This window comes from Notolabrus celidotus, chromosome 7 (assembly GCF_009762535.1).
Source record: "Notolabrus celidotus isolate fNotCel1 chromosome 7, fNotCel1.pri, whole genome shotgun sequence".
Classification (NCBI taxonomy): domain Eukaryota; kingdom Metazoa; phylum Chordata; class Actinopteri; order Labriformes; family Labridae; genus Notolabrus; species Notolabrus celidotus.
In genome coordinates this window covers 21,524,697-21,551,797 of record NC_048278.1, presented here as the reverse complement: position 1 = coordinate 21,551,797, position 27,101 = coordinate 21,524,697, and the positions used below count along the sequence as shown (strand labels likewise).

Here is a 27,101-nt window from a genome sequence, read left to right as displayed (position 1 = left end):
ATGCACAGAAAGTGTTAAATAAAAGTAGAAAATAAAATGAAAAAATAAGTTAATTAAGAAAGAAAAGATCCAAGAAAAATGTATACAAAGATCATTTTCTTTAGTTCTTACACATTCATGGCTCCCTACAGGTGTATTTTACAAATATATGGCTTTTCCTGTTGCACCACCAGGAGCAGTTTGCTTTTTTTAATTCAAATTTTAGGCTCGTTCACATTGTAGATAGTTTAAGAAATAACCAAGGCCACATAAACCAACCGCTGTAAAGCTACAGACTTTGATTCAGACAGCTATGAGTGGAAAAAAACAACCTCTGATTGGGGTCATCTAGGTGCTTGTCTGTAACATAAATAAAATGCAAAAAAGGGTGTTTGTGTTGCATTTTATTTTGTGTGGTAAATTTGATTAATGGTTGGAGAAAAAAAAAACTTTAAAAATTAAGATAAAAAGAGAAGTCTACCAACAACACATTAATTAAAAAAAATATGTAGAATAAAACACAGAACATTGACTTTGACAACATTTTCCTTTTGTACACCCCCTGAAACAGCTCCGTTCATCCCTTTCATGCATTTCAACAAGCAGTAGAGCAAAGCCAAACATCTGAGCTTGAATACCCTGGGCCTCAGCCAATGACAGACGTACCTCAAGTGTGGCGGATGTGTTCTAATTAAACATGGGGGATTTTTAATGAAGGATGAAATAAAAGACCCATTGGCTCAGTTACAAGTATTTTTTCAGCCCAGTCATTCATATGTGTAATGCAAGTGTATCATACAGAAGGGAGTAGCTTGGCTGCGCATCTGTTCTTTTGTTTCTGAAGTGAGCAGATGTTGATTCCAAGGTTTTGTTGCAGGGGCAAATAAAGCGATATGTCTAATATGAACACCCATTTAATTATTACACCGAAGGTTCTATAACTCCACATGATCATTAAAAAGTTCATTATTTTCCTCACTGTGCACAAAGTATAATACCCGCCCTAAATCTACTATTATTTTAATTAGAGCAGGACCCTACCCCGAAGTGGAGGAGTCTTGTCTCACCCTGAAGGGATTCCTATTCATATGATCATCAGCTCACTTTACATTACCCTGCTTATTACCTGGCTACCAACTACTGCTTTCAGCTAGTTGACACAAAATGTATTTATTTAAAAATTATTTTATTGATCTAAAATTATTTTAGAATACAGCTGGAAAAATAGTTCCTTTGATTCCACGGTTGGTAACTTATTGGTATTTGCCTATGAGTAGGTTGAATTAACATTAAACTGAGCATTTCAATTCACTGTCAAGTCATGGTCAATAGTTAGCTCACTTAGTTGTTGTAATTCACATCAAACTATTGCTATTTCTGTTTCTATTGAAGGTAAAGATAGACCCAGGACTTCTGTTGCAATATTTAAGTTAACTTTTGTCCTCTTCTTAGAAATTAGCAGTTGACAGACTGATATGGCAAAAGTAAAACATTTTAACATTGTTATCTCTACTAACACGATGATTATACATGCACTCATCAGCTTTGCTGCCATTTCCTGGATTGCAGGACAGGATAAAATATTAAAACATCCTTCATGTTGTTTAGCCTTCAGATTTAGTATGATAACAGAGACTGAAGTTTTTTGCCACAATGTTTACCAATTTGCCACCAAAAAACTATGTGTTTGCCTCAGTGTCAACAAACTGAAGTGAAATATGCCAGAACTCCTTTCCACAGATTGATTGTAGATGACGTGTGGTCTGGCTGTACCCGGCATGGCTCTTGCTATTTATAATTAATAACATTTGTCAAGGGGGTTTCGACCAATCAGAAACAAGTATTTAACACAGCCGGTTGATCAGTAAGAAAGCACCTCTTAGCTGGTTTGCCAACTGCCAGTTACCAACACTGAGTCATAGTCATGGCTGTAGGTGATTTGAAAGAGGTGTTGCCCTGCCTAACAGAAGCCACAAAACATTTGAGAGATGAAACCAACACTCAAATACACACACAATACACCCCTCCTCTGGTGTGTCACTGCCATTGCATGTGCATTAGTTGAAGGTATTTTTTTTCTTTACACATTCATGGTTGCCTAAAGGTGTATCTTATGGATTTATGGCTTTTCCTACAGCACCACCAGTGGCAGGTTGCTGTTTTTGATTTAAACTTTGAACTCATTAAAAGACGAAGAAGTAAAGGAGGAATTTGTTCAAAGTGATAACCTCTCAAGAAAAAGTATATTTAGATACCAAAACTCAAAGATGCAGCAGCATTTGGAAGCTCTTTCACTACTTAAGCAGTGATAAAGCCTGCATGTCCCTTATCCTCCTCTCATCTCAGCCCATCTAGAAAGCTTTACGTTTTGGAGAACTGAACAATTTGTTGAATTTTAACTGAACTTATTATATTTGCTAATACAAATACAAAACAAAATAGTTTGTATTGCAATACATGCTTTTAGGTCATATGATCTTTAGGACTACAGATGTAAATGTTGTACATGTCCCTTGTAAAATAAACATATCATTTAAACTAAACTAAATGAAACTAAACTAAACTCCAACTTCACTTCATGTAGCGTTAGCATGACAGATTATCCACTCCTATAGTACAGTAAAAGTATAAAGTAAATGATTATAAGGTCAACATAAATTTGAATCAAACGAATTTAAAGTCAACCAATGAACATAAAGAGTCCTCAGGAGTATGTTTCTGGGGTCCTGTATGATTATTCAGGTATTGTGCATCCTTGTGGTCAGTTCTATTTACTATTGCAAGCAAGGTGACTTTTTTAGATTCGATGACTTTTAAGACTTCTGTCTTATTTTGACTGAAGTTTGTTGGACCTGCACTTTCAGTGGGAGACTTGAATAAACTGTCGATGTACATACTGAGCAACCAACTACTGACACCTCCATTCTTGTATTATCAAGAACATAATGTGCAGAAGATGTTCATAGCCAAGAGTAAAAAATTGTTTAATAGTGACATCTAGTTACTTTTTGCCTTTGAAAATAACAACACAGATAACAGTTGTAGCATTACCTTAAAAGTTTTGCAGGGTAATTTTCAGTGGGTCTTGATTTCTTTGTAAACTTAACATATGGGCTTAAACTCCCTCACCAAATAGCTTTGTCATTTTTCCAACAAAAATGGTAGTATACACTCACCACATCTTACTGCTGAAAAAGAGGCTCCACGTCCCCACAGTATTAACTTCTATTTGACAAATCGACATGTTTCCTTTCACTTGGTTGGGTTTTATGATTAAATACCAAGGGCACTTTTAACAATGGCACTGTGAAATGCATGGAGTGCATTTTCAAGGCTCTGTCTAGTAAACTGTCAAGTATGCACACATTCATAAATCAAATCCCAGAACCACAAATTCCCAAAATTTCCTTTGAATCTGTGAACAATGTTATGTCAAAATCTCCCAACCCTTGAATTTGATTAGAAAAAAATCACTTCAAGGAGACCCAAAGGGATTTATCTTCAGAGTTCTGTTTCCAAACTTTGTCACTCTAATTGCATCCTATGACAGTCATAAGTAAAAGTTGTAAAATGTTGAAAGATAAAGACAAAACATTGTAATTCTTAAACTTTTTGATAATTCTCTCAATATTTCTGTCACTCAGAATCAGCTTTTCATTGTTTAATTGATAAAAAATGTTTTTTTTTTATTATATAACTTTTCTGTAATAAATGATTAACACTTAACGATGTGTTATAGTAATCGCAAAGCAAAAACAGCCCCATTTATACAAATCAATTACCCTGCTTTTCAAAAATATGTTATTTTCTCTCATGGAAACTTAAAAACTTATATTAATTAATTTATTAATTTATTTATTAATTTAGGGAAATTATTCTTTCTGGCCTCCTTTCTTTCAAATCAACACTGAGTCATGTGGCCAAAGATGATTTGAAAGTTGTTTTACCCTGCCTAACCGAACCCACAAAACATTTGAAAGATGAAAACCCACGCTCAAATACATACACAATACAGCCCTCCTCTGGTGTGTCCATGCTATTGCATGTGCATTAGTCAAGTCATTGGTAATAACTGGGTTAGACATGAATTCCACATATTTTTAGTCATGTAGTATTCTGCATTCAAAAAATATTAAAACCAGCGACTCCCTTGTTTGAGGGCATGATAACCCCAGTCTCATGTCAGTCTCTGCCAAGACTTTTTCTGGTCTGACATTAACTTATATATTATTTATGCACTGACGTAATAATCTCATGCAAATATCCTGTAATACTACAATTCTAAATGTAGTTGAGCCGTCATTAGTATCAAGGGAAATATGTAAGTTGTTTAAGCATCCTTTTGTTGTGATCTTTTTTTAAAAACATGTCTGCATGTCATTTCTTAACTAGTCCGATGGATACATAAAGACACTGTAGTGACACCAGATCCCTCAATTGAAAGTTATCAATCAGCACATTAGTAGTAAGATGCCCTTTTTTCTAACTGATTTAAATTAAATATTAAATTCGAACTAAAAAGTTTCAGTGGTTCCTTTTTGATCAGTGTAACATAATGTTTGAGGTTATCAGTTACACAACTTATACACATTTGAAACAGCCTGTGTTGTGCTATTGATATGGAAATATATTATATGTTTCTCTGTGTCCATAAATACAGAGAAAAAGGAGCACATTTATATAAAAATTAAACTCTGTGATTTTTAAAGACAACATTAATACTTTGATGATTAACTAAATTTACTTTTTTAATACCCCATTTTCAACATACATGAAAAAGTAGTACTCAATTTCAACTGGGATTTAAAACAACAATTAGTGTTTTTAAATGACATGATAGTACGTAGACACTTTAAACAAGTATTCAGCAATCCACCTTGAAAATCATTTACTTGAGAGTACTAAATCAGACGTTCCATGAAAACATTTTGTTCAACAGTATTATTACACTCACTCAATTGCTTGTCATCTATCTAAGCTACATTAAACAACATGACTATGTTTAGAAAGATAGATCTTTAAATATGCTTCAAAACTGACTGTAATAGTTGGTCTCAGACATAGAATAAATTATTCTCCAATTATAAGCTCAAGCAACCCTTACTCAAAAATGTGGCATGATACTGCACAGTTCTTCCTTTACTCGCACTGAGCAGCGGCATTGGGTGTAAATTATGTTTTGCTGTTACCATGTTCTTAACTGAAAATAAATAGTTAGTATTTTTTACTGCGTTTCCTCACAATGCCAAATGAGAGATATATCAAAGAAGCATTTACAAAATTAATACATTGATTGACAAGTTCTACAAAACACAAAAAGTTTCCAGCAGTATTTGTGATCTTACATTTTTAAGGATTATTTGTTTAAATCAAATGGAATGTGTCCATGGCATCATGATGAATGTTTAACAGTAACTGTTTCACTTTTTGTCAAATAGTACATATCTTTTTACCACATGACATTGTGTTGGTAACTTTCATAGTATACACTTCGCTGTTTGGCTCTTGCTTCTTTGGACATGGCAACCCCCTCCCCCACACATGACATCATAAAGGTATTGCCAAGCCAATGAATGTGATATGGGTACCAATTACAAGTCCATCAGCATCTGTGCTACAGGCAGCAGTGCTGCTAATAAGAATACCAATGATCCAATCGTAGGCCTAGGACTATTTGATGTTGATGTTGACTCTGAAATATTAGGAAAAAACAAAGGTATTAGTCAGTGAAATTGTCTAGACTTTAAATAACAACATAAAATCAAAATATTTTCTTTAACGGAGCCTAACTTTGAGCCTGCCTTCACCTTTTATATTGTAACATGTACAATGCAAGGTAACATGTAATAAACACTGATTAGTGTAGACCATTAGGTGTGACTTAAAGGTCTTAGAAAACTTACCTGCAGAAACGCTGCCTGGAATAACATTCAGAGATGTGCTGCTGCCTGTAAGTTCACTGCTGAGTAGTGAGCTTGCATTGCTTGCTGAGGGAACTGAGCTTTTATCCTTGAACACAAGGGTTGATTTGACCACCACTGATCCACTCCTACAGTGACAAAATAGAAAATAAACACCTTACAAGCACATGAAAGACACATTTTGACGTTTTTTTTTAGTTGTCAGAAACATTTTGGTCTTACGTGAATGAATCCACTATGGAGCGTCTGAAAGATGATCCAAAGACCTTCGTACATGCTTTGTTTACCTAAAGAACAACAGTACTGTTATTTACCATTAAGAATACAACAAATGGCTGAAAGAACCAACAAAGAACACACCACAAATGTTCCCAGGTACCCAATAAGAAGGATGCATTGCCAAGGTTTGAAGATGATGGAGAGAAAGAGCTGCACTGGGATCTGGGGTTTACATCACTTCTCTCTCTGTTGTGCCTGTTCATACATATTTACTCTCTCATGCATAAAAAAATGGAAAAGCAGGGAAACTGATAATTCCTTGATGATGGTATACTGTGTTTTAGAGAACTCTTAGGAATAAAGGGATATGTAAATTATTAATTTTATGTTTAACTGCTTCAAAATGTGGTTCTAAAATCACGGAAATTTACAAAACTTGATTGCATAATTATTAAGTGAATAAATAAAGATAAAGTAGACAGACTTAAAGCTTATGCTATATTGTTACAAAAATGTCAGCAACATAGTGATCCTTTCATGAAAACTGTTATTAAAAAGTTAAACCTCATACTATTTCCTGTGGAAGGCTTTGTTTTTGATGGCACATTGTGTTGTTCATAAAATCTTGGAACTTGTCAGCTACTGTATGTTCTTACAAAGTTACAGCTGGTGGAGCTTCCCAGTGTTACTAGCACTGAGGGATAAAAATCTTCCAGTCAATACATCCTTTTGCATACTTTGCCATTCTCTAGAGACAGACAAATAAAGCGAGAATTAAGTTGAAATACAAAAATGAGGTCCAAGGGCAGGTTGTTAGCTAAAAGAAAGTTATTGTTTATGGACATTAATCAAAGCAAAATCATCCTTTGACTATCAAGGGGTTGAGGGATAGCTCTCTACACAAACAGTTTTCCCGCGCAAAGCCAATAACGAATTAAATGCAAGTGGACCATAGTATTTAAAGCACACACAAACGCTTTCATTACTGGAATCTGGTTCTGCAAATTCTGCATTATTATTCAGAATCTATAAATACAAACTATTATACACTGGTCTTACCCCTGTGACCACTGTTGCAGCCAAAGCCTTGAAAGCTGTTGAGGAAGAGTTGGAGAGATCTGATGTGAACGTTTGGTTGAGACTCAGCTGTAGACCCAAGGTTCCCTCACTGGATGTAGGAGGATCTGTTGATGCAGAAGAGGCCGCAGTTGTTGCTGCTGGGGCAGTCGTAGCAGCTGCAGTAGGGGCAGCAGTTGGAGCAGCAGTGGGAGCAGCGGTGGGAGCAGCGGTGGGAGCAGCGGTAGGAGCAGCAGTGGGAGCTGCAGTTGGGGCAGCAGTGGGAGCAGCAGTAGGGGCAGCAGTGGGAGCTGCAGTTGGGGCAGCAGTGGGAGCAGCTGTAGGAGCAGCAGTGGGAGCTGCAGTAGGGGCAGCAGTGGAAGGAGAAGAAGAACCTAAACCAAAATCACAAGTGTTTGAAAATACAAGTTTACCACCATATTTTAAAAAAACATAAATCATTTTTATATGAAAGTCTTCAATCACTTACCTGCAGTTACACTGCCTGAAACGACGCTCAACGTTGAGCTGCTTGTTAGTTCATTGCTTAGTTGTGAGGTTGCTGAGCTTGATGAAGGAACTGAGGATTGATTTGTGAACACAAGGGATGAGCTGACAACCACTGATCCACTCCTACAGTAACAAAGACAAGAAGCAAAACTGTTAAAGCTAGTAATATGCAAATACAGAAGAAAAGTCAGTGAGTGAATGAAATGAAGTATTACTTGAATGAGTTGACCACTGCACGGACAAAGGATGAGCCATAAAGCTTTTGACCCACTTTGGTTAGCTGAAAGACAACAATATTATCATTTGCACAAAGGCTTGATGTGTTTGGTTTAGAGGTTGCAACCTATTATTCAACTTCTGCACTATTATGTGTTTTCTTCTAAATCTTACCTCTGTCTCCACTGTTGAGGCCAAAGTTTTAAACGCTGTTGAGGATGAGTTGGAGAGATCTGATGTGAATGTTTGGTTTAGACTAAACTGAAGAGCTAGGGTTGTATCACTGGATACAGTTGTTGTTTGTGCAGCAGTGGGTGCCTTTGTTGCATTAGGAGCTGCAGTTGGAGCAGCTGTAACATTGGGAGCCCCAGTAGGGGCAGGAGTCGGCGCTCCTGTTGCATTTTGAGCTGCAGTAGGTGCAGCAGTTGCATTTGGAGCTGCAGTCGGTGCAGCTGTAATGTTGGGAGCTGCAGTCTGGGCAGCAGTGGGGGCAGCAGTAGCATTTGGTGCAGCAGTGGAAGAGGCAGAAGAAGAAGCTGTGCCAAAATAAAAGGTTTGTTATGAATTTTGTTACTGCAACATGCACTTACTAAAAAAAAAAAAACATGCACATTATTGACGTTTGACCTAAAAATCTGTAATTTCTTACTTGCAGTTACACTGCCTGAAACGACGCTCAACGTTGAGCTGCTTGTTAGTTCATTGCTTAGTTGTGAGGTTGCTGAGCTTGATGAAGGAACTGAGGATTGATTTGTGAACACAAGGGAGGAGCTGACAACCACTGATCCACTCCTACAGTAACAAAGACAAGAAGCAAAACTGTTAAAGCTAGTAATATGCAAATACAGAAGAAAAGTCAGTGAGTGAATGAAATGAAGTATTACTTGAATGAGTTGACCACTGCACGGACAAAGGATGAGCCATAAAGCTTTTGACCCACTTTGGTTAGCTGAAAGACAACAATATTATCATTTGCACAAAGGCTTGATGTGTTTGGTTTAGAGGTTGCAACCTATTATTCAACTTCTGCACTATTATGTGTTTTCTTCTAAATCTTACCTCTGTCTCCACTGTTGAGGCCAAAGTTTTAAACGCTGTTGAGGATGAGTTGGAGAGATCTGATGTGAATGTTTGGTTTAGACTAAACTGAAGAGCTAGGGTTGTATCACTGGATACAGTTGTTGTTTGTGCAGCAGTGGGTGCCTTTGTTGCATTAGAAGCTGCAGTTGGAGCAGCTGTAACATTGGGAGCCCCAGTAGGGGCAGGAGTTGCTCCTGTTGCATTTTGAGCTGCAGTAGGAGCAGCAGTTGCATTTGGAGCTGCAGTCGGTGCAGCTGTAATGTTGGGAGCTGCAGTCTGGGCAGCAGTGGGGGCAGCAGTAGCATTTGGTGCAGCAGTGGAAGAGGCAGAAGAAGAAGCTGTGCCAAAATAAAAGGTTTGATATGAATTTTGTTACTGTAACATGCACTTACTAAAAAAAACAAAAAAACATGCACATTATTGAAGTTTGACCTAAAAATCTGTAATTTCTTACTTGCAGTTACACTGCCTGAAACGACGCTCAACGTTGAGCTGCTTGTTAGTTCATTGCTTAGTTGTGAGGTTGCTGAGCTTGATGAAGGAACTGAGGATTGATTTGTGAACACAAGGGATGAGCTGACAACCACTGATCCACTCCTACAGTAACAAAGACAGGAAGCAAAACTGTAAAAGCTAGTAATATGCAAATACAGAAGAAAAGTCAGTGAGTGAATGAAATGAAGTATTACTTGAATGAGTTGACCACTGCACGGACAAAGGATGAGCCATAAAGCTTTTGACCCACTTTGGTTAGCTGAAAGACAACAAAATTATCATTTGCACAAAGGCATGATTTGTTTGTTTTAGAGGTTGTAACATACGATATCTCATGTAGTTATAATATTACATAGTGGTAAGCACACACTTTTGACTCAATTAGAAAATGTATGGGCATGTTAAGTTAGAGCATATAAATCTTACCTCTGTCTCCACTGTTGAGGCCAAAGTTTTAAACGCTGTTGAGGATGAGTTGGAGAGATCTGATGTAAATGTTTGGTTGAGACTAAACTGAAGAGCCAGGGTTGTATCACTGGATGCAGCTGCATTTGTTGTTTGTGCAGCAGTGGGTGCCGCTGTTGCATTAGGAGCTGCAGTGGGAGCAGCTGTGGCATTGGGTGCAGCAGATGGAGCAACAGTACTATTCATTGAAGGGGTAGGCCCAGCTGTTGCATTAAGAGCAGCAGTTGGAGTGGCTGTGACATTAACAGCAACTGATGTGATAGGCATTGTTGGTGTAGCTGTAGGTGCAGCTGTTGATGTGCTTGTTCCTGGAACAACAACAACATTCAAACTGTTGTAGCATTTGGAGGAGCTTTGGATGTTGTAAAAATGCACCTAAACACTGCATAAGTAAAAGTATGACAAATAATATGAAACAACTCTTACTAGTTACAACAACACTTGCTGCATCAACTGGTAGGGAGAAGTTGGTGTTGTTGGATGCTGCATCAACAAGAACATTTGCCACAGAACTGGTTTCCGGTACTGAGCTCGCGTTCTTAAATATCAGCTCAGAATTCACCACAACTGAACCTGGACTGTGAGAGAAAATACTGTTTTAATTCACAATGATATTTGAAACCTTTTCTACAACAAGCAAAGTCAGTAAGACGGCAATAGACCTTATTCCCACAACGGCCATCTTCTTGTGATGTCATGCACAGGGTGGGGTGCTTGAATATTGTTATCATGGCTTACTTCTGCATCTCAAGTCATATAAACATTGACAAATTGATTATTTTGTTGTTGCTCCCTGATTGATGTGCATCTACGAATGCAATGAAACTTCGATTTGCAATAATTTAGTTCATTTCTTGAATGTATCCACGACCCAAAGAAACCATTAAAGTGATGCTTTCAAATAACTTTCTAAAATTGTTTGTTTTGTGAATACATTTGACCTTTTTATGGATGTAATACATTTTATAAAGTGAGTAACGCCACTTACCTGAAAGAGTTGACCTTGGCTTTAACAAACTGGCTCCCAAATTTTCCTTTATAGATGTTATTGAGCTGAAGGAAAACAAATTACAAATAGGATGTGAGTTGTTAAGGTAAGGCAAGACCAGTCTGTTAAGATAGCACATTTTAAGAAGTGACCAAATAAGTGCTTCTTTTGAGAAGCAAATTTAAGTGCTTCTCAAAAGACATCAAAAACATTGTGACAAAACAAACACAGATTGGAGAGGGCGATTATAAAAGTTTGGTTGATTATTTTCCAGATTTATTTTTACAACAAATCATGGCTGTGGTGTATTTTTTTAACATTATTTCATAATTTATGATACCAAACCTTCATAGTTTAGATTGCACACCTTTTGATGAAAATTACGATAAATCTGCTCTAAGCTGGGCAAAAAAAGCTTCTGTCATTAAAAGGACTTTGCATGAAAAGGTCTTGCTATTTCAACTAAAATAATAGCCAGTTGTTTTCTCTGACCTTAGCTCAGTCTAAACATTGAATTACCCAGTAAAAAAATCCCTTGATAAGAGAACAGTGTATCGTTTTTATGCTTGCACATCTTAAAAATAGAAATATAATGAAAATGTTCATATGAATATATAGTATTCAAAAAAATTAGAGTATTTTTTTTACTTACGCTTTCTTCAACTTTGTCTTTTAATTGATTGAACTCTTGTGACGATTGGTTGGAAAGTTCTGAGGTAAAGTTTTGCTGCAGCTTGAAATTCAGCGAAACCATGGAACTTGTTGATGTTGCAGCTGTTGTCATGGCCGGACCACTAGTAATGAGAACTGGCTTTGCTGATGTTCCATTTATTGGTGGAGCGGTTGCATTACCTAGAAGTACATAAAATGTTAAATAGAACCAAAATCTAAACGTTTGAACATATGATATGACCGAATTTACCTCCCCGGGGTAAATAAAGTATTTCTGATTTTGATTCTGATTCCAATATGTATATCAGTACTGGTCTTGGTGACAATATTGTACTACTTATTAAAATGTGAAGTTTTTCACAAAGTCAAAGCAAATTGTACTGAGGGCAGTAAATGAGGGCAGAGAACTTGAAATACCTGGCGGTGACATGGTGAAGGTGGTGTTAGGGGGTGATGATGTTGCATCATGTTGAGTCGTATTGACTGGGAATGAAGTTGGTTTGACAGATGGTGAGGTCATGTTGACTGGTGACGAGGTTGTGTTGAATGGTGTTGGTGAGGTCATATTTATTGGTGGCGAGGTTGCATTGAATAGTGGTGGTGAGGTCATATTGATAGCGGGCGAGGTCATGTTGTGTGGTGGTGGTGAGGTTATGTTGACTGGTTGTGAGGTTGCATTGAGTTTTGGAGAAGTCATGATGACTGGTAGAGAATTCATTTAAAAAAGTGAAAACATTAAATTTATATTTTAGTTGCTGCAAGAATACGTTATTAAGACAGCATATTCCTCTGAATTTTTGATACACAGAGTTAATGAATGTTGATAAGTGACAGTACATTATTCATTTTTTTAGTTAAGTTCTTTGAGAATATCATTGGTAAACTGTGTCAAGATATTACCTGGTGTATGAGTTGTGTTCACCATTGCTGTAGGGGTAACTGTGGTTTCAGCCTGAGTTTTTGGCAGCACAACTAAAAAATTGGGATTATAGAATGAGTTATGATGTTAGTTTGAAATATATTATCATCAGTACGATAGGCCAGTGCTTGCCATTATTACAGATTAAACATGATATTCAATTTTTGATCAAAATAATTATTTCCTACCAGTTGCAGTGATCGATGATGTGTTTACAGAGAGGCTAAAATTAGAGCTGGAAGCAGCAGTCTTCAAAGTGTTAGCTGCAGAGCTGGCATTTGGCAGTGTTTCTACTTTATTGAATATCAGCTCAGCATCGACCTTAACGGATCCTTTACTGTGACAAAAAGTTTTGGTAAAAAGAACAAAAAACATTTTTTAGAGTACTTTTAAAGGTTATTTCCCTGTTTAAAGAAGGCTGTATGATAAAGATTTGTCAAATAAGTGCCCTTCCGATCCTTGCATGAATTCTGAACACAATTTTTCAAATAACAAAAGTAAACTTAATTTAACAGACAAACAAAAAAAGTTCAACATTTCGCTCCATTTCACTTGTAAACAAAGGAATTTTAATACCTGCTCCAAAGTTTGAGTTGTAATAGCAAGAAGTGTTCAATACCTGAAACCATTGATTTTAGTCCGATTGAAGGCCGATCCAAATCCTTTTGAGTATACTGCGTCAAGCTGTGAACACATTTTTTCAGGAAAAATTTGAAGAGAGTAATTGAATGTTAAAACTGGTCCATTTGGTTGACTTTGTTATTTTCTACAAACATTTAAAAAAAGAAAGAGATTAAATTAAATATTTAAATAAACTACCACAAGTGACAGCAGATGCAAGTTCTATAAACATTTTTTTTTACTCTAGTTGAATACTGCTAAGTATTTAACAGAATCTTTTTAAACATTGTCATAGAAGTTTTTTATGCTTGTTGATTTATATAATTTTGGAGAAATGGCAAGTACAGCTACATACCACATGAACTTACCTGTGTTGCTACTTTGTTACTTAAATCCTTAAACTCTGGTGAGGATTGGTTGTTAAGCTCTTGTGTAAAAGTTTCCTGCAACTTAAATTCCAACTTTATTTTTGGCTCTTCGGCTGGGGCAGGCGTTGTTGGCATGGCTGGAGCACTAGCTGTTTCCAGTGGTTTTCCTGTTGTTCTAGTTACTGCAGAGGAGGTAGAAGTGATTAAATTATTATAGGTCTAAAGTTAAAAAGACTTCAAGTAGGATACAAATATGTATACAGTTGTATACAGTTTTATATATGTTCTATTAAAATTCAGTTTTGTCAACTGAAAACAATCAGCTGTTTTTTGCTGCACTAAGTGTACAGGATGTACATTACCTGGTGGTGACATAGTAGACATTGGCCTGACAGAGGTTGCATTTATTGGTGGGGAGGTCATGTTTGGTTGTGGTGAGGAGGTCATGTCGACCGTTGTTGAAGTGGAGTTTAGTGGTTGTGAAGTTGTGATGACTGGAGTAGCTGTCATGTTGGAAAATGGTGAGGTCATGTTGAGTGGTTGTGAGGTCATGTTGACTGGTAGTGATGTTGGACTGACAGGTGGTGAGGTTGTATTGAGTTTAGGAGAAGTCATGTTGAGTGGTTGTGAGGTCATGTTGACTGGTAGGGAAAGAATTCATAAAATGAATCATTTGAAAATATCCTTTGGATTCTGTTATAAAATGTTATCAAAACAGCATGTTCCACTGAATTTTAATAAACAGTGTTAATGAATGGTGATTAGTGATGGAATTGTATCTTTTGAATGGAATTGTTTGAGATTACCATGGTACCTCTGTGAGAAGACATTACCTGGTGTAGGAGTTGTGTTCATCAGTGTTGTAGGGGCAACCGTGGCTTGGCCTTGTTTTTGTGGCAGCACAACTGAAAAGTTATGATGATGTTTAAAAGGTATTCTTGTATAGTAAAAAATCAAGCCACACTGACAATTAATCAATATAAAACTTGAAATTAAAATGTTTGTAACAAAAAATGATTTCCTACCAGTTGTAGTAATAGATGATGTGTTTACAGAGAGGCTAAAATTAGAGCTGGAAGCAGCAGTCTTCAAAGTGTTAGCTGCAGAGCTGGCATTTGGCAGTGTTTCTACTTTATTGAATATCAGCTCAGCATCGACCTTAACGGATCCTTTACTGTGACAAAAAGTTTTGGTAAAAAGAACAAAAAACATTTTTTAGAGTACTTTTAAAGGTTATTTCCCTGTTTAAAGAAGGCTGTATGATAAAGATTTGTCAAATAAGTGCCCTTCCGATCCTTGCATGAATTCTGAACACAATTTTTCAAATAACAAAAGTAAACTTAATTTAACAGACAAACAAAAAAAGTTCAACATTTCGCTCCATTTCACTTGTAAACAAAGGAATTTTAATACATGCTCCAAAGTTTGAGTTGTAATAGCAAGAAGTGTTCAATACCTGAAACCATTGATTTTAGTCCGATTGAAGGCCGATCCAAATCCTTTTGAGTATACTGCGTCAAGCTGTGAACACATTTTTTCAGGAAAAATTTGAAGAGAGTAATTGAATGTTAAAACTGGTCCATTTGGTTGACTTTGTTATTTTCTACAAACATTTAAAAAAAGAAAGAGATTAAATCAAATATTTAAATAAACTACCACAAGTGACAGCAGATGCAAGTTCTATAAACATTTTTTTTACTCTAGTTGAATACTGCTAAGTATTTAACAGAATCTTTTTAAACATTGTCATAGAAGTTTTTTATGCTTGTTGATTTATATAATTTTGGAGAAATGGCAAGTACAGCTACATACCACATGAACTTACCTGTGTTGCTACTTTGTTACTTAAATCCTTAAACTCTGGTGAGGATTGGTTGTTAAGCTCTTGTGTAAAAGTTTCCTGCAACTTAAATTCCAACTTTATTTTTGGCTCTTCGGCTGGGGCAGGCGTTGTTGGCATGGCTGGAGCACTAGCTGTTTCCAGTGGTTTTCCTGTTGTTCTAGTTACTGCAGAGGAGGTAGAAGTGATTAAATTATTATAGGTCTAAAGTTAAAAAGACTTCAAGTAGGATACAAATATGTATACAGTTGTATACAGTTTTATATATGTTCTATTAAAATTCAGTTTTGTCAACTGAAAACAATCAGCTGTTTTTTGCTGCACTAAGTGTACAGGATGTACATTACCTGGTGGTGACATAGTAGACATTGGCCTGACAGAGGTTGCATTTATTGGTGGGGAGGTCATGTTTGGTTGTGGTGAGGAGGTCATGTCGACCGTTGTTGAAGTGGAGTTTAGTGGTTGTGAAGTTGTGATGACTGGAGTAGCTGTCATGTTGGAAAATGGTGAGGTCATGTTGAGTGGTTGTGAGGTCATGTTGACTGGTAGTGATGTTGGACTGACAGGTGGTGAGGTTGTATTGAGTTTAGGAGAAGTCATGTTGAGTGGTTGTGAGGTCATGTTGACTGGTAGGGAAAGAATTCATAAAAATGAATCATTTGAAAATATCCTTTGGATTCTGTTATAAAATGTTATCAAAACAGCATGTTCCACTGAATTTTAATAAACAGTGTTAATGAATGGTGATTAGTGATGGAATTGTATCTTTTGAATGGAATTGTTTGAGATTACCATGGTACCTCTGTGAGAAGACATTACCTGGTGTAGGAGTTGTGTTCATCAGTGTTGTAGGGGCAACCGTGGCTTGGCCTTGTTTTTGTGGCAGCACAACTGAAAAGTTATGATGATGTTTAAAAGGTATTCTTGTATAGTAAAAAATCAAGCCACACTGACAATTAATCAATATAAAACTTGAAATTAAAATGTTTGTAACAAAAAATGATTTCCTACCAGTTGTAGTAATAGATGATGTGTTTACAGAGAGGCTAAAATTAGAGCTGGAAGCAGCAGTCTTCAAAGTGTTAGCTGCAGAGCTGGCATTTGGCAGTGTTTCTACTTTATTGAATATCAGCTCAGCATCGACCTTAACGGATCCTTTACTGTGACAAAAAGTTTTGGTAAAAAGAACAAAAAACATTTTTTAGAGTACTTTTAAAGGTTATTTCCCTGTTTAAAGAAGGCTGTATGATAAAGATTTGTCAAATAAGTGCCCTTCCGATCCTTGCATGAATTCTGAACACAATTTTTCAAATAACAAAAGTAAACTTAATTTAACAGACAAACAAAAAAAGTTCAACATTTCGCTCCATTTCACTTGTAAACAAAGGAATTTTAATACATGCTCCAAAGTTTGAGTTGTAATAGCAAGAAGTGTTCAATACCTGAAACCATTGATTTTAGTCCGATTGAAGGCCGATCCAAATCCTTTTGAGTATACTGCGTCAAGCTGTGAACACATTTTTTCAGGAAAAATTTGAAGAGAGTAATTGAATGTTACTGTTAAGTATTTAACAGAATCTTTTTAAGCATTGTCATAGAAGTTTTTTATGCTTGTTGATTTATATAATTTTGGAGAAATGGCAAGTACAGCTACATACCACATGAACTTACCTGTGTTGCTACTTTGTTACTTAAATCCTTAAACTCTGGTGAGGATTGGTTGTTAAGCTCTTGTGTAAAAGTTTCCTGCAACTTAAATTCCAACTTTATTTTTGGCTCTTCGGCTGGGGCAGGCGTTGTTGGCATGGCTGGAGCACTAGTTGTTTCCAGTGGTTTTCCTGTTGTTCCAGTTACTGCAGAGGAAGTTGCTTTGCCTAGAAATATATATTAATGATTGATTACAGTTTTTACATAACTTTTTTTTTTTAAATGTTAACATAAAAATCAGTTGGTATCGCTGCGCCGAATGTGTGAACATGAACATTATCTGGTTGTGACCCAGTAGTCATAGATTGGACAGATGTTGAGTTTTGTGATTTTTTTAGTTTTTTTTAGTGGTGGTTGTGAGATAATGTGGACTGAAGTTGTCATAAATGATGGTGAAGATTTTATGTTGACTGTTGGGGAAGTCATATTAACTTGTTGTGAGGTCAAATTTACTGAATGTTAAGTTTTGTTTTGTGGTTGTCCTGAAATGCAAATAGTGTTGATGTGTTGTCTAAAGCTAAGGTTGAATTACCTGGTGATGACATTGTTGTGACTGGTGCTGTTGAAGATGCATTGATTAATGGTGATGTCATGGACATGGATGTTGAATGGACTGGTGATGAAGTCATGTTGACTGGTGATGAAGTCATGTTGACTGGTGATGAAGTCATGTTTACTGGTGATGATGCTGTGTTGACTGGTGTTGAGGTTATGTTAACTGGTGGTGTGGTCATGAGGACTGGTGTTGAAGTCATGTTAACTGGTGGTGTGGTCATGAGGACTGGTGTTGAAGTCATGTTGACTGGTGGTGTGGTCATGAGGACTGGTGTTGAAGTCATGTTGACTGGTGGTGTGGTCATGAGGACTGGTGTTGAAGTCATGTTGACTGGTGGTGTGGTCATGAGGACTGGTGAGGATGTCATGTTGACTGGTGGTGTGGTCATGAGGACTGGTGAGGATGTCATGTTGACTGGTGTTGATGTCATGTTGACTGGTGTTGATGTCATGTTGACTGGTGTTGATGTCATGTTGATAGATGGTTTAGTATTGTCAGTAGTGAGGTAGCATTAAATCAAATACAAAATGTGTGATTTGTTAAAAATTGGGGAAGAATAATTACCTGCTGATGACAGTGAGGTTGTATTTCCTGTTATTGAAGTTGAATACAGTTGAGATAAAACATTTTAGATTAAAACAGCAGTGATATATATATATATATATATATATATATATATATATATATATATATATATATATATATATAAAGATATAGATATAGATATATATCTATATATAGATATATATCTATATATATATCTATAGATATATAGATATATATCTATATATCTATAGAGATATAGATATATAAATATAGATATATATCTATAGATATATATATATATATATATATATATATAGAGAGAGAGAGAGAGAGAGAGAGAGAGAGAGAGATTTACCTGGAGATGACGTTGTTATACTTGGTGCCGAGGTTGAACTGAGTGGTGCTGAAGTTTGGTTGGCTGATCCTTGGGTAGTGGGAACTGCAAATGCATGAAATTGGTATTACTGATAAATATACTGCACTATAAAGGCTTTTTCTGTTCCATGTTGGAAATCAGAAATTGTCAGACCCATAGCAACAACCATTGATAAACCTGTAAAACCACTTGATAACCTTTTCTCTTCACTATTCACACACACTCACACACGAAACTCCAATGCCACACAAGTTAAGGCAAATACATTTATTTGTATAACACATTTCACAACATAAAGTAGTTTTAAGTTACACATTTTTAAAATGAAAAAAAAAATTAGAAAATAAATAATAGTGCTACTTTTTTCTAGGCTGCATAAATATTACACAGAAGTGACAGTAAAACCATTTTTTAAGGGAATTGTCTAAGGTGCTGCTCTTTACTTGCAGGTATGAAACATGTTGATGGTTGTAGAATCAGAGATCCTGAGTAGAGTGCAGAAAACATGACCTCAATGATAATGGTCCGAAATGGTGAGGACAATTCATAGTTCACTCATTCACTCATATAACTTTGGAAACAGTAGTTGTAGATTAGTTGGTGCAAGAAAAAAACTGCAAAAAAATACAAAAATAATTATTTCATTGACCAATATTAAGTAACATTTCAAGTGTGTTCTGACAGCACACAAATGGATAATGTGTGAAATAACAGTTTTAACTAAACAAGAAAAGACTAAGAATCTTACTCGGCTCAGCAATACATGGTCGGTTGATGCTGGTTGCAGAACTTGCATAAAGAACTGCGCTCACATTGTTGAGTATCAGATTAGAATTTAGCAAAACTGACCCTGGACTGTAAAATAATTCATAAGAAACTTACTCTGATTTATTTCTGTATTCACTCCTGCTTTATCCTTCTCCAGTAAAGGCAAATTAAGTAGAAGTTGTACTGGGGTGGATGTAGTGCTAATTTGCATTTGCAAGTTTGATTGCAAATGCATTGCCTACCCAGGAGAGTTAGCAGTAAACTAGCAACTTTACTGCTTGCAAACAACACAGAGATACTGCTAGAAATGTATTAAAAGGACTTAGGATACCTGTATAGGGTACACAAACACATAAGTGAAATATCATTAAGCGATTATTGCAAATTAACTCACTGCTCTCTTATACACATTTCTCCTTAGTGTAAATATTTTCAAAAACCTAATTTCAAAAGATCTATAGTTTGCCAAGAAATATGTAGATTTTTTTTTACTTAAAGTGCTGTCAACAGCTTCAGGTAAGGCACATAAATACAAATAATTTTACAAGACTTTATAATTGCACATTGCCAATTTAACTTGCCATGGGTTTGGCTAATCAGCAATGACCTGACTAAATTAAACTGACAATGTTAACCTATGCTGTGTTGCCATGAGGTATTCACTAGTCAAGAGCTGGAAAGTAAAAAAAAGATTTAAGGCCATTTATACATTCCAGTAAAAAAAGAAAAGTGAAGAGATGCTCTAACTGAGAACAGAGTTGTTTGAGCAGGTTTTGGTGCGGTTGCGGTAGTGGTAACAGACTTTGTTCCATAGTGGTAAGGTTAAATGTACTTGTAGTGAACTTTGTAGACTGAAGTGTCATTGAGTGGCTGCGGCATCATCTTAACTGGTGGTAAAGCTGCACTGAATGTAAGTGTGATCCCACTGACTGTTGGTGAGGTTACAATAACTGATGGACAAGTCATGGTGAGATGTTGCATTGAATTGTTGGTTTAGTAACTTGATGCTAGTTTTCTCTCATGGGATGATTGTAATATTGTTAAGTAGAAGGGTCATGTGGACTGTTGTTCAGGTTACATCAAGGGGTGTTAACGTGGTGGATGTATTTTGATAAAACTACATATGACATTTAACCCTACCACCTTTCAAATTTTACAATTTCTAAGGATTGAATACTCATGAATCTTGGTTACTGATTGTGGTAGTAATGTTGCATTTGTTTGAAATAACAAAGAAAGCCATATTTTAGTATATACTGAAAATATTTACACTTCTATGGACTAATGCTATCTTGAAAATACCTGGTGAGGGAGCTGTGCTCATTAGTGTTGTAGGGACTACTTTGGCTGGGGCTTCAGTTGGTGCCAACACAACTGAAAAGAGAACAATCGAATTAGTCATAATATTGGCTTACACTAAATTTGTTTACTGAAGAAAGCTGGAAAAAATAAATGTACTTAAACTTTCAACATTTTGTATTCATATAATTTCTTACCAGTTGTAGTAATAGATGATGTGTTAACAGTGAGGGTAAAATTAGAGCTGGAAGCAGCAGTCTTCAAAGTGCTAGCTGCAGAGCTGGCATCTGGCAGTGTTTCTACTTTATTGAATATCAGCTCAGCATCTACTGCAACAGATCCTTGACTGTGACAGAAAGTTTCCGAAAGTCATTTTATGAAGCTGTGAACTTCCATGTCCCATGTTTCCAATTCAGTGAAATAAAGGCTTGATGAGATGTACAAAAAAACTATTGAATGACAAAAAAATGTAGTTACTACTGACAACTAACTTTTAAAGTACAATACTCCTCTTTTTTCAAGTGATTGACCATGAAAGGTCCAAACAATAACAAAGAGTACTAAACAGTATTTGTATTTAAAAGCAAGCGTTGGTTTGTACCTGAAACCATTGATGACGGTCCTATTGAAGGCAGTTCCAAATTTTCCGGAATAGACTGTGTCGAGCTGTCATTGAGTTATGTTAAAAAAAAAAAAAGTTTAAATAATCATAAAAAGAGGTACATTTTGTAATGTTAAAGATTCTAAGTAAATGTGTCCTACTTGATTTCTTACTTATAAACTGTTGCTTGTAAGTTACTCTTAGCAGAGAAATGTCTTTTGTTCAGCAATCATGACTATATAGTTTGAAAGTTCCTTTGCTGTTTTTTTAACATTGTGTGAATGTTGTAATCTTGCAATAGTTTACTTTTTCCAAGTCTCTTTTATAAAACATGGGTATTGAAAATAAGAAATACTTGGAATAAAATGTGTAATGTGATAGTGGACATACAATAAAACTGCAAAATAAATGTGCTGACTCACCGCAGAGGATACTTGCTGACTTAATTTCTGGAACTCTGGTGAGGATTTATCATTTAGTTCTTGTGTGAAAGTCGCCTGCAGCTTAAATTCCAATTTAATTTTTGGCTCTGCAGGTGGGGCAGGTGTTGTTGTCGTGGGCGGTGCAGCAGTAGTGGTTTGTTGCACTGAGGTTGCACTGCTTCCTGCTTCTGCTGTGGTTGATTGAAGTAGAGGTGAGGTCGTTTGGACTTGAGTTGAGGTGACAGGCATAGTTTGAGTTACTGTTGGCAAGGTGTTAGTCACTGGATATGAGGTTGATACCTCACTTGTAGTGAGTGGTGTGGAGGCCATGCTGACTGCTGTAGAGGTCCCATGGTCTATTGGTGAAGTGGACATGGGAGTTAATGTTGAGGTTGAACTGATTGCTGCTGATGTGGTTGTTGGATGGCGTGATGTTGAGCTCATTTGGACTTGAGTTGAGGTGACAGGCATAGTTTGAGTTACTGTTGGCAAGGTGTTAGTCACTGCATTTGAGGTTGATACCTCACTTGTTGTGAGTGGTGTGGAGGCCATGCTGACTAGTGTTGAGGTTCCATGGTCTGTTGGTGAAGTGGACATGGGAGTTAATGTTGAGGTTGAACTGATTGCTGCTGATGTGGTTGTTGGATGGAGTGATGTTGAGCTCATTTGGACTTCAGTTGAGGTGACAGGCATAGTTTGAGTTAATGTTGGCAAGGTTTTAGTCACTGGATTTGAGGTTGATACCTCACTTGTAGTGAGTGGTGTAGAGGCCATGCTGACTAATGTTGATGTCATGTTGAGTTGTGGTGAAGTTGCAGTGACTGGTAGTGAAGTGATTTCAGCAGATGTTGAGGTCAAGGCAACACTTGCTGTGATGTCATTTAGTGTTGATGAGCTTATTGGTATTGTAGATGGGCTTGCATTGCCTGTTGATGAGGTCATGGAAACAGATGGTGAGTTTGTATTGCCTGCTGATGAGGTCATGAGAGGTGATAAAGAGGTTGCATTGACAAATTGTGAGTTAGTGTGTACTGTTTGTAAAACAATGTTGTCTAGTGTTGTGGTTTCATGGCCTGTTGGTGAAGTTAACTTGTAAGTTAATGTTGAGGATGCACTCAATACTGCTATTGTTGTTGAATGGATTGATGTTGAGGTCATTTCGACCTGAGTTGAGGTGACTGGCAAATGTTGAGTTACTGGGGGAAAGGTGTTTGTTACTGAATTTGAACTGATTGCTTCACTTCTTGAGACTGGTGAAGAGGTCTTTCTGACTACCAATGGGGTGATATTGACTTTAAATGAGGTGTCTTTGACCGGTAGTTCAGAAATTTCAACAGAAAGTTAAGTACAGACACAGTACCTGTTAATCTATTTACTGATGCTGAAGTTAAGCGGGATGTTGATGGTGTTTCATTACCTGTTGGTAAGGACATTGCAACAAAAAATTGAGGTTGCATTGACTGCCGATGTGGTCATTGAAAGTGATGGAGAGGTAACATTGAGTAGTGGCATGGTCAAATGGACTACTGATTGGGGGATGTTAACTGTTGTTCATGTTCCAGTGACTAGAGGTGAGGTTATGTGTACTTTTGGGGAGGTTACACTGACCAGGGGTGTGGTCAAAAGGAGCAATGTTGAGGTTGTTTCGTTGTTAATTGGTGAGGAAGTTAGGTTTGATTTGATTAGTTAGTAGCAACATTTGCTCTTCCATCCAATTGATGCGTAGGATTATAACAGCTTCATGGGAGAGTATTCTTGAAATGAACTGAGATGCTTTTGTTGTATTGTGATATATGCATTTGAAGAAAACAGGAACAAGTTGTGTATGTGTTTGGATAGTGAATATTTCATTGTTGTAACTTCCAGTCAATTTAATGTCTTGTGTATTTTCCATGCAATATGCAATACACGAGTCTGTGGATGATTGTGTCTTGTGGGTACCTGGTGTTGGAGTTGTTTTCATTAATGTTGAAGTAGAAACTTTGGCTGGGGCTTCAGTTGGAACCAACACAACTGAAAACAAGGTTTGTAATATAAGTGATAGTATTCTGTATTGAAGTAATTCTTGCCATCATATCCTAGGTAATTATTCAATAATCAGTTGAATTGTCCAGCATTAAAACATGTTGCAATCTTGACATTTCTTACCAGTTGTAGTAATAGATGATGTGTTAACAGTGAGGGTAAAATTAGAGCTGGAAGCAGCAGTCTTCAAAGTGCTAGCTGCAGAGCTGGCATCTGGCAGTGTTTCTACTTTATTGAATATCAGCTCAGCATCTACTGCAACAGATCCTTGACTGTGACAGAAAGTTTCCGAAAGTCATTTTATGAAGCTGTGAACTTCCATGTCTCATGTTTCCAATTCAGTGAAATAAAGGCTTGATGAGATGTACAAAAAAAAACTATTGAATGACAAAAAAATGTAGTTACTACTGACAACTAACTTTTAAAGTACAATACTCCTCTTTTTTCAAGTGATTGACCATGAAAGGTCCAAACAATAACAAAGAGTACTAAACAGTATTTGTATTTAAAAGCAAGCGTTGGTTTGTACCTGAAACCATTGATGACGGTCCTATTGAAGGCAGTTCCAAATTTTCCGGTATAGACTGTGTCGAGCTGTCATTGAGTTATGTTAAAAAAAAAAAGTTTAAATAATCATAAAAAGAGTTTACTTTTTCCAAGTCTCTTTTATAAAACATGGGTATTGAAAATAAGAAATACTTGGAATAAAATGTGTAATGTGATAGTGGACATACAATAAAACTGCAAAATAAATGTGCTGACTCACCGCAGAGGATACTTGCTGACTTAATTTCTGGAACTCTGGTGAGGATTTATCATTTAGTTCTTGTGTGAAAGTCGCCTGCAGCTTAAATTCCAATTTAATTTTTGGCTCTGCAGGTGGGGCAGGTGTTGTTGTCGTGGGCGGTGCAGCAGTAGTGGTTTGTTGCACTGAGGTTGCACTGCTTCCTGCTTCTGCTGTGGTTGATTGAAGTAGAGGTGAGGTCGTTTGGACTTGAGTTGAGGTGACAGGCATAGTTTGAGTTACTGTTGGCAAGGTGTTAGTCACTGGATATGAGGTTGATACCTCACTTGTAGTGAGTGGTGTGGAGGCCATGCTGACTGCTGTAGAGGTCCCATGGTCTATTGGTGAAGTGGACATGGGAGTTAATGTTGAGGTTGAACTGATTGCTGCTGATGTGGTTGTTGGATGGCGTGATGTTGAGCTCATTTGGACTTGAGTTGAGGTGACAGGCATAGTTTGAGTTACTGTTGGCAAGGTGTTAGTCACTGCATTTGAGGTTGATACCTCACTTGTTGTGAGTGGTGTGGAGGCCATGCTGACTAGTGTTGAGGTTCCATGGTCTGTTGGTGAAGTGGACATGGGAGTTAATGTTGAGGTTGAACTGATTGCTGCTGATGTGGTTGTTGGATGGAGTGATGTTGAGCTCATTTGGACTTCAGTTGAGGTGACAGGCATAGTTTGAGTTAATGTTGGCAAGGTTTTAGTCACTGGATTTGAGGTTGATACCTCACTTGTAGTGAGTGGTGTAGAGGCCATGCTGACTAATGTTGATGTCATGTTGAGTTGTGGTGAAGTTGCAGTGACTGGTAGTGAAGTGATTTCAGCAGATGTTGAGGTCAAGGCAACACTTGCTGTGATGTCATTTAGTGTTGATGAGCTTATTGGTATTGTAGATGGGCTTGCATTGCCTGTTGATGAGGTCATGGAAACAGATGGCGAGTTTGTATTGCCTGCTGATGAGGTCATGAGAGGTGATAAAGAGGTTGCATTGACAAATTGTGAGTTAGTGTGTACTGTTTGTAAAACAATGTTGTCTAGTGTTGTGGTTTCATGGCCTGTTGGTGAAGTTAACTTGTAAGTTAATGTTGAGGATGCACTCAATACTGCTATTGTTGTTGAATGGATTGATGTTGAGGTCATTTCGACCTGAGTTGAGGTGACTGGCAAATGTTGAGTTACTGGGGGAAAGGTGTTTGTTACTGAATTTGAACTGATTGCTTCACTTCTTGAGACTGGTGAAGAGGTCTTTCTGACTACCGATGGGGTGATATTGACTTTAAATGAGGTGTCTTTGACCGGTAGTTCAGAAATTTCAACAGAAAGTTAAGTACAGACACAGTACCTGTTAATCTATTTACTGATGCTGAAGTTAAGCGGGATGTTGATGGTGTTTCATTACCTGTTGGTAAGGACATTGCAACAAAAAATTGAGGTTGCATTGACTGCCGATGTGGTCATTGAAAGTGATGGAGAGGTAACATTGAGTAGTGGCATGGTCAAATGGACTACTGATTGGGGGATGTTAACTGTTGTTCATGTTCCAGTGACTAGAGGTGAGGTTATGTGTACTTTTGGGGAGGTTACACTGACCAGGGGTGTGGTCAAAAGGAGCAATGTTGAGGTTGTTTCGTTGTTAATTGGTGAGGAAGTTAGGTTTGATTTGATTAGTTAGTAGCAACATTTGCTCTTCCATCCAATTGATGCGTAGGATTATAACAGCTTCATGGGAGAGTATTCTTGAAATGAACTGAGATGCTTTTGTTGTATTGTGATATATGCATTTGAAGAAAACAGGAACAAGTTGTGTATGTGTTTGGATAGTGAATATTTCATTGTTGTAACTTCCAGTCAATTTAATGTCTTGTGTATTTTCCATGCAATATGCAATACACGAGTCTGTGGATGATTGTGTCTTGTGGGTACCTGGTGTTGGAGTTGTTTTCATTAATGTTGAAGTAGAAACTTTGGCTGGGGCTTCAGTTGGAACCAACACAACTGAAAACAAGGTTTGTAATATAAGTGATAGTATTCTGTATTGAAGTAATTCTTGCCATCATATCCTAGGTAATTATTCAATAATCAGTTGAATTGTCCAGCATTAAAACATGTTGCAATCTTGACATTTCTTACCAGTTGTAGTAATAGATGATGTGTTAACAGTGAGGGTAAAATTAGAGCTGGAAGCAGCAGTCTTCAAAGTGCTAGCTGCAGAGCTGGCATCTGGCAGTGTTTCTACTTTATTGAATATCAGCTCAGCATCTACTGCAACAGATCCTTGACTGTGACAGAAAGTTTCCGAAAGTCATTTTATGAAGCTGTGAACTTCCATGTCTCATGTTTCCAATTCAGTGAAATAAAGGCTTGATGAGATGTACAAAAAAAAACTATTGAATGACAAAAAAATGTAGTTACTACTGACAACTAACTTTTAAAGTACAATACTCCTCTTTTTTCAAGTGATTGACCATGAAAGGTCCAAACAATAACAAAGAGTACTAAACAGTATTTGTATTTAAAAGCAAGCGTTGGTTTGTACCTGAAACCATTGATGACGGTCCTATTGAAGGCAGTTCCAAATTTTCCGGTATAGACTGTGTCGAGCTGTCATTGAGTTATGTTAAAAAAAAAAGTTTAAATAATCATAAAAAGAGTTTACTTTTTCCAAGTC

General features: G+C 36.9%; 2 protein-coding genes and 1 long non-coding RNA gene across 3 annotated transcripts; all 3 read right to left on the bottom strand.

Annotated features, from left to right (window-relative positions):
- Positions 1–4,742: 4,742 nt before the first annotated feature.
- LOC117815562 (mucin-5AC-like) lies at positions 4,743–18,084 on the bottom strand. Its single transcript, XM_034687340.1, has 31 exons — positions 17,589–18,084; positions 17,021–17,223; positions 16,792–16,856; positions 16,361–16,509; positions 16,169–16,240; positions 15,697–15,975; positions 15,335–15,516; positions 14,966–15,030; positions 14,535–14,683; positions 14,343–14,414; positions 13,872–14,150; positions 13,510–13,691; positions 13,140–13,204; positions 12,709–12,857; positions 12,502–12,573; positions 11,582–11,781; positions 10,930–10,994; positions 10,368–10,519; positions 9,903–10,249; positions 9,671–9,735; positions 9,436–9,578; positions 8,961–9,319; positions 8,786–8,850; positions 8,551–8,693; positions 8,076–8,437; positions 7,901–7,965; positions 7,666–7,808; positions 7,179–7,570; positions 6,123–6,187; positions 5,883–6,028; positions 4,743–5,671 (listed from the first exon to the last, which is right to left on the bottom strand). The coding sequence occupies exons 1-31, from the start codon at positions 18,082–18,084 to the stop codon at positions 5,571–5,573; spliced, it is 5,292 nt and encodes a 1,763-aa protein (XP_034543231.1). The 3' UTR covers positions 4,743–5,570.
- Positions 18,085–19,543: 1,459 nt separating this feature from the next.
- Positions 19,544–20,980, bottom strand: LOC117816182. The gene is made up of 3 exons (XR_004631904.1): positions 20,799–20,980; positions 20,605–20,676; positions 19,544–19,633 (listed from the first exon to the last, which is right to left on the bottom strand). It is a non-coding gene; the product is annotated as an uncharacterized LOC117816182 (long non-coding RNA).
- Positions 20,981–21,178: 198 nt separating this feature from the next.
- Positions 21,179–24,238, bottom strand: LOC117815561 (threonine-rich protein-like). The gene is made up of 5 exons (XM_034687339.1): positions 24,179–24,238; positions 23,773–23,921; positions 23,566–23,637; positions 21,625–22,202; positions 21,179–21,202 (listed from the first exon to the last, which is right to left on the bottom strand). Exons 3-5 carry the CDS (start codon positions 23,585–23,587, stop codon positions 21,179–21,181), a joined length of 624 nt encoding a protein of 207 aa, XP_034543230.1. The 5' UTR covers positions 23,588–23,637; positions 23,773–23,921; positions 24,179–24,238.
- Positions 24,239–27,101: the final 2,863 nt, after the last annotated feature.

Coding starts and splice junctions, on each gene's coding strand:
- LOC117815562 (XM_034687340.1), bottom strand. CDS start 18,084: ATGACATCAACACCAGTCAACATGACATCAACACCAGTCAACATGACA. Junction 9,579..9,670: donor GCAGTGGTCAACTCATTCAA/GTAATACTTCAT, acceptor TTGTTACTGTAG/GAGTGGATCAGTGGTTGTCA. Junction 7,809..7,900: donor GCAGTGGTCAACTCATTCAA/GTAATACTTCAT, acceptor TTGTTACTGTAG/GAGTGGATCAGTGGTTGTCA.
- LOC117815561 (XM_034687339.1), bottom strand. CDS start 23,587: ATGAAAACAACTCCAACACCAG. Junction 22,203..23,565: donor GAAAACAACTCCAACACCAG/GTACCCACAAGA, acceptor CTTCACCAACAG/ACCATGGAACCTCAACACTA. Junction 21,203..21,624: donor GTCAGCAAGTATCCTCTGCG/GTGAGTCAGCAC, acceptor CAATGGTTTCAG/GTACAAACCAACGCTTGCTT.